This window comes from Rhincodon typus, chromosome 9 (assembly GCF_021869965.1).
Source record: "Rhincodon typus isolate 14 chromosome 9, sRhiTyp1.1, whole genome shotgun sequence".
NCBI classification, from domain to species: domain Eukaryota; kingdom Metazoa; phylum Chordata; class Chondrichthyes; order Orectolobiformes; family Rhincodontidae; genus Rhincodon; species Rhincodon typus.
In genome coordinates this window covers 2,147,125-2,153,124 of record NC_063340.1, presented here as the reverse complement: position 1 = coordinate 2,153,124, position 6,000 = coordinate 2,147,125, and the positions used below count along the sequence as shown (strand labels likewise).

Sequence of the window (6,000 nt, the reverse complement as noted above, 5' to 3'; positions counted from 1 at the left end):
TGTTGGGGACACCAGACACCACCCCCCTCCCCCAATCCCAGACGGCGCCTCACTTCCTCATACCTTCCCCTGGGACGGCGGTCTGAAGAGCCAGTACTTACCCCGGTACCATTGTCGCAGACCACCACCTTCCTGCCCTGGCTGTCCATGGTCCGCTCCCGAACCGCCGCCGCTACCGCCCTCTGTCCCGGTGAAACTTTCCACCCGCCTCCCGACACCGGAAATCACCGTCCGCTCGCTCCCGCTCCAGAGGGCGCGCCGCTCCCACGTGACACACCGCTTCCGATAGGCGTGACCGGGTGCTGCCGGGGACGTCGTGATAGACGCAGGGCCGGGCGGAGCGTCGTTGATTGACAGTGAGGAGGCGGGGCCGGTAACGACTCTTCAATATTAATTGATTGACAAAGCTCTGCGCCCGGTTGTCCAATCAGCTTCAGGAAATGGCTGGTGGGCGGGACACAGGTTGCGGACGTAGCCCAGAGGGTGGGGTCACTGGAAGGAGAAGTCTAAAATAAGTCTTTTTGAAGAATATTCCAGGTATATTTTAAGTTCTAGTTCTTGTAGTGCGATTTGACGTTCTTTAAAGCTTAACAAAAAATTTTTCCTCACGTTGAATGATTGTTTTAATGTGATTGGTCCCTAAAGTGGGCCAATCAGAGAGTGCAGGGTGGGTTGCCATGGCGGCGGCGGCGGCGGTAGTTGGAACCTGGGCCTTTTCGCTGGCGGTGGTGGATACGGCCCGGCTGCTGTTGGCAACCGGCAGCGGGGCCTCGGCCACCGTCCAGGAGGCCATGGCAGGTGATGTATTTTCATGATGGCCGTGCCAACCTTTACACCCGCCACAGCAGCTCCCCAAGTCCCAAAGAGTGCCCTGTCCCTCGGCACTGACCCTCCGACAGTGCGGCGCTCCCTCGGCACTGACCCTCCGACGGTGCGGCGCTCCCTCGGCGCTGACCGTCCGACGGCGCGGCGCTCCCTCGGCGCTGACCCTCTGACGGCACAGCGCATTTCCTTTGATAGATACATAGTTATACAGGCTTGAGACAGACTTTTTGGTCCAACTTGTCCATGCCACTGAGGAATCCCAAACCAAACTAGTTCCATTTGCCAGCATTTGGCCCATATCCCTCTAAAATGGGGCGCAAGATACACCAGGAGATAGAAAAGGTGTGTAAGATAGGCAAAGTCACAGTGATCATGGGGGATTTCAATATGCAGGTGGACTGGAAAATCATGTTGGTAGTGGATTGCACGAAAAGGAATTTGTGGAATGTCTACGAGATGGCTTTTTGGAGCAGCTTGTGGTGGAGCCCACAAGGGAACAGGCAATACTGGATTTAGTGTTGTGCGATGAGACAGACTTGATACGGGAGCTTAAGGTAAAGGAACCCTAGGCAGTGATCATAAGATGATAGAATTTACGCTACAATTTGAGAGGGAGAAGATAGAATCAGAGATGACGGTATTACAACTGAATAAAGGCGACTACAGAGGTATGAGGGAGGAGCTGGGCAGAATTGACTGGAAGAGGAGCCTAGCAGGAAAGACAGTGGAACAGCAATGGCAGGAGTTTCTGGAAGTAATTCAGGAGACACAGCAAAAATTCATCCCTCAGAAAAAGATGCATGGTACAGGGAGGATGAGGCAACCATGGCTGACTAAGGAAGTCGGGGTTAGCATAAAAGCAAAAGAGAAAGCATATAATGTGGCGAAGGGCAGTGGGAAACCAGAGAACTGGGAAGCTTACAAAGACCAACAGAAGGCAACAAAAAAAATTAAGGAGGGAGAAGATTGAATATGACGGTAAGCTGGCCAGTAATGTAGATGAAGGCTGTAAGAGTTTCTTTAGGTATATAAAGGAAAGAGAGGCCAAAGTTGACATTCCACCACTGGAAAGTGAAGGCGGAGAGATAATAATGGGGAACAAGGAAATGGCTGAGGAACTGAATATTTACTTCGCGGCAGTCTTTACAGTGGAAGACACGAGTAATATCCCAAAAATTCAAGAGAGTCGGGGCGGAGCTGAGTATGGTGGCCATCACCAAGGAAAAGGTGCTAGTAAAACTGATTGGCCTGAAGGTGGACAAATAACCTGGATCAGATGGACTACACCCCAGAATTCTAAAGGAGATAGTGGAAGCGTTAGTGGTGATCTTTCAGGAATCGCTAGAGTCAGGGAGGGCCCCAGAGGACTGGAAAGTCGCTAACGTGACACCCCTGTTTAATAAGGGAGTAAGGCAAAAGACAGAAAATTATAGGCCGATTAGCCTAACCTCTGTCATGGGTAAGATTTTCGAATCCATTGTAAAGGATGAGATTTCTGAATATTTGGAAATGTAAAGTAAAATAGGGCAAAGTCAGCATGGTTTCATCCAGGGGAGGTCATGCCTGACAAATCTGCTAGAATTCTTTGAGGAAGTAACGAGCAGGGTAGACCAAGGAGAGCCAATGGATGTTGTCTACCTGGACTTCAAGAAGGCCTTTGATAAGGTGCCACACAGGAGGCTGCTGAGTAAGATAAGGGCCCACGGTGTTAGAGGCAAAGGACTAGCACGGATAGAAGATTAGCTGTCTGGCAGAAAGCAGAGAGTAGGGATAAAGAGGTCTTTCTCAAGTTGGAAGCTGGTGATAAGTGGTGTTCTGCAAGGGTCAGTGCTGGGACCACAACTTTTCACTTTGTACATGAATGATCTAAATGAAGGAACTGTGGGCATTCTGGCTACGTTTGCAGACGATACAAAGATAGGTGGAGGGACAGGTAGAATTGAGGAGATGGCGAGGCTGCAGAAGGATTTGGACAGGTTAGGAGAGTGGGCAAAGAAGTGGCAGATGGAGTACAACGTGGGAAAGTGTGAAGTCATGCACTTTGGTAAGAAGAATAAAAGCACGTACTATTTTCTAAATGGGGAGAAAATTCAGAAGGCTGAAGTGCAAAGAGACTTGGGAGATCCAGTCCAGGATTCTCTCAAGGTAAACTTGCAGGTTGAGTCAGTAGTCAGGAAGGCAAATGCAATGTTGGCATTTATTTTGAGAGGACTTGAGGGGGCATCTAACTGAAACTTTCAGAATACTGAATGGCATGGACAAAGTGGATGTTGGGAAGATGCTTCCATTGGTAGGAGAGTCTAGGACCCAAGGACACAGCCTTAGAGTAAAGGGAACATGTTTTAGAACGGAGATAAGGAGAAACATCTTCAGCCAGACAGTGGTGAATCTATGGAATTCACTGCCACAGAAGGCTGTGGAGGCCAGGTTATTGAGTACATTTAAGACTGAGATAGATAGGTTCTTGATTATCAAGGGGGTCAAGGGTTACGGAGAGAAAGCGGGAGAATGGAGTTGAGGAACTTAAGAGCCATGATTGAATGGCAGAGCAGACTCGATGGGCCGAATGGCCTAAATTCTGCTCCTATGTCTTATGGTCTTAAACCCTTTCTATTCACATCCTATCCAGATACCTTTTAGATGTTGTGATTGTACCCGCCTCTGTTTCTTCCTCTGGGTTCACTGCCTATACGCACCAGCGTCTGTGTGAAAAAGTTGCCCCTCACGTCCCTTTTAAATCTATCCCCTCTTACCTTCAACCTGTGCCGTCTAGTTTTGGACTCCCTCACCCTAGGGAAAAGACCTTCACTATTCACCTTATCTCTGCCTCTCAAGATTTTAAGAACTTCTCTAAGGATTTAGAACAGTTCTGTTTAATCTCCCTCGACTCCAAATTGTGTTCATAATCTTGTGTAAAAAAATTACTTTTATTTTGTTCTGCTGTTTGTGATCTCAGGACATCTGGAAATGGCTGCTGTAATGTACTGTATAGAAATTCAGTGCAAAGTTTAACTTCACGAGATGAGTCAAAGCCAACTGAGTTTGACCTGCCTGAATGTCTGATTTTTGTGATGCATTATGTTCTAGTAAGAAAGCAATTTTTAATTTACCCAAAGACACCAAGCAGCAGACTTCGGAGAGGGAGGCTAGAAATGAAGTGTTTGTTTGTAATGAGATTTGAGATCCGTATGCACCAGTGTTCGTAGCTGAACACAAATGGAGGTTGTCTAAGTTACTGCTAGCGAATCTATCAACACATTTTTGGAAAGGATTGCGATTGAAACTTGATTGGATCTTTCTGTATCGCTTGCTGCAAATTGCACTGTGTGCTGTGAAACACAGGCTGAGCTGCATGATTGGATTAATGATTTCCAAGATCAAGACTTGTTATCATAAGACAGCATTTCAGAATCCAACTATGGCATGTGTGGATTTTAAGTTAACTTTATTCAGATGATCAACTTATGGTCAGTCATGGCAATTATGAAACAATGTTGTCATATAAACCTGTCAGGTTATTCATGTCCTCCAGGAAAGAAATGCATCCAATTTATGGGCTTCCAGTTTGAGCCTAGAGAAGGTATGAAGAATCTTGGTGAAGACATAGAGAAAGTGAGTACCAGGAGGTCACTGGTGCTGGAAGATGGATGGGGTCTGAATGGAGTAATTGGAGGAAGGACAGTGGTGTGTTGTGATTGGGAAGTATTACTGAAACTTAAAGGAAGAATCTACAGGACAGTGTGGCCTTGTTATATTGTCTAGGAATCTGGGCAACATCAGGAAGAGATGCACAACAGCAGGATACTGATGAGGTGGACAGACTGAGATGGATGTGTGGAGTGACAAGAGTGATCAAAATCAGAGGTCTATAAGTAAGGGTTAGTGAGGATTGTAAGAGTTTCAAAGAAGGTAGAGAAGAAGAGATTGAAATGGTGTGGATGTCTGTTACAGGGAGAGAGAGGGTGGTGAAATGCAGTGAATTGATTGAAGATGGGATTGCCATGAAGAGGGTTCAAGACCAGATGGAAAGATCCAACGGTGAGAGACTGATATGTAGCAGAATTGGAGGTGGAGTGGGTGACTGACAGGACGACCATAAGAGAAAGCAGAAGAATTGAGCCATCTAAGGAAGGATTTGCCGGCATTAGATGGGGGCAAGAGAAGTCTTTGAAGGATGTTCCCGGGGATGAAGTCCTTGTCATATGAGAGGTGGTTGAGGGCTCTGGGTCTGTACTTGATGGAGTTTAGAAGGATGAGGGGGGATCTCATTGAAATTGTCCAAATATTGCGAGGCCTGGATAGAATTAACATGAAGATGATGTTTTCACTAGTAGGACTAAGACCTGATGGCACAGCGTCAGTGAAGAAATGAGCCTTTAGAATTTCTTCAGCTAGACGATGGTTAATCTGCGGAACTGATTGCTGAAGAAGACTGTCGCGGCCAAGTCATAGAGTGTATTTAAGACAATGATAGGTTCTTTATTAGTAAGGGGATCAAAGGGTTATGGGCAGAAGGCAGGACAACAGGGTTGAGAAGTATATCAGCCGTGATGGACGAGGGTGACCAACCAGCATTATGGAGACTCTGAAGTGAAATGGGAGAAGCAGAAAGAGAAATAAATCTGCTCTTTGCCGAACGTGGCCTATATGTGGCTCCAGATCCACCACATTGTGGTCTGTTTTTAAACTGGTTTCCAACATGTCGTAGAAAGCCACTCAGTTGTGTTCAAAAAGACAGTTCAACACAAACATCTCAAGCACTCTTGAGGGATGAGCAATAATTGCTGACCCAGCCCACATCGCATGCCTGAACAAGAAACATTTGTTCCTGTAGATGGCAATGGTCAGCTAGCTTTGTCTCTGGATAATTCCGAGAATGTTTCCTGAACTGTGACCCCATTCCCCCCCCCCCCCCCCAAAAAGATAAAAAGAAAAACTCGCACATAACGTCTGCTGGATCTTATATTTCAAATCTCTGCCTTCCCCACTATTCAGGAGGTTGCAGTGATATGAAAATACTTTCCAAATAAGATAGCATAACAACGTTATACTGGATTTGTTTTGTTTCTGGTTAGCTTATATGGAGGATTCCATGGAATTAGTTGGCTGGGAAAGAGTGTTTGTCATAATTCACTGTAGACCTAGAGTCACATCAAGACCAGACTGGTTAAGGAT

General features: G+C 46.5%; 2 protein-coding genes across 4 annotated transcripts in view; one reads left to right on the top strand and one right to left on the bottom strand.

The window, feature by feature from the left end:
* Nucleotides 1-327, bottom strand: part of actr2a (actin related protein 2a) — a 37,994-nt gene extending 37,667 nt beyond the window's left edge. The window contains exon 1 of the mRNA XM_048600886.1: nucleotides 102-327. Coding sequence (XP_048456843.1) covers nucleotides 102-149 — 48 coding nt within the window. The 5' untranslated portion in view covers nucleotides 150-327. The remainder of the gene's footprint in view (nucleotides 1-101) is intronic.
* A 344-nt stretch (nucleotides 328-671) lies between these two features.
* Nucleotides 672-6,000, top strand: part of zgc:153169 (uncharacterized protein LOC767799 homolog) — a 41,851-nt gene continuing 36,522 nt past the window's right edge. For all 3 annotated transcript variants that reach the window (XR_007262891.1, XM_048601120.1, XM_048601119.1), the window contains exon 1: nucleotides 672-798. Coding sequence is in view for 2 of the 3 variants with exons in the window: in XM_048601120.1 (XP_048457077.1) it covers nucleotides 678-798 (121 nt within the window). In the remaining variant the exon portion in view is untranslated. The remainder of the gene's footprint in view (nucleotides 799-6,000) is intronic.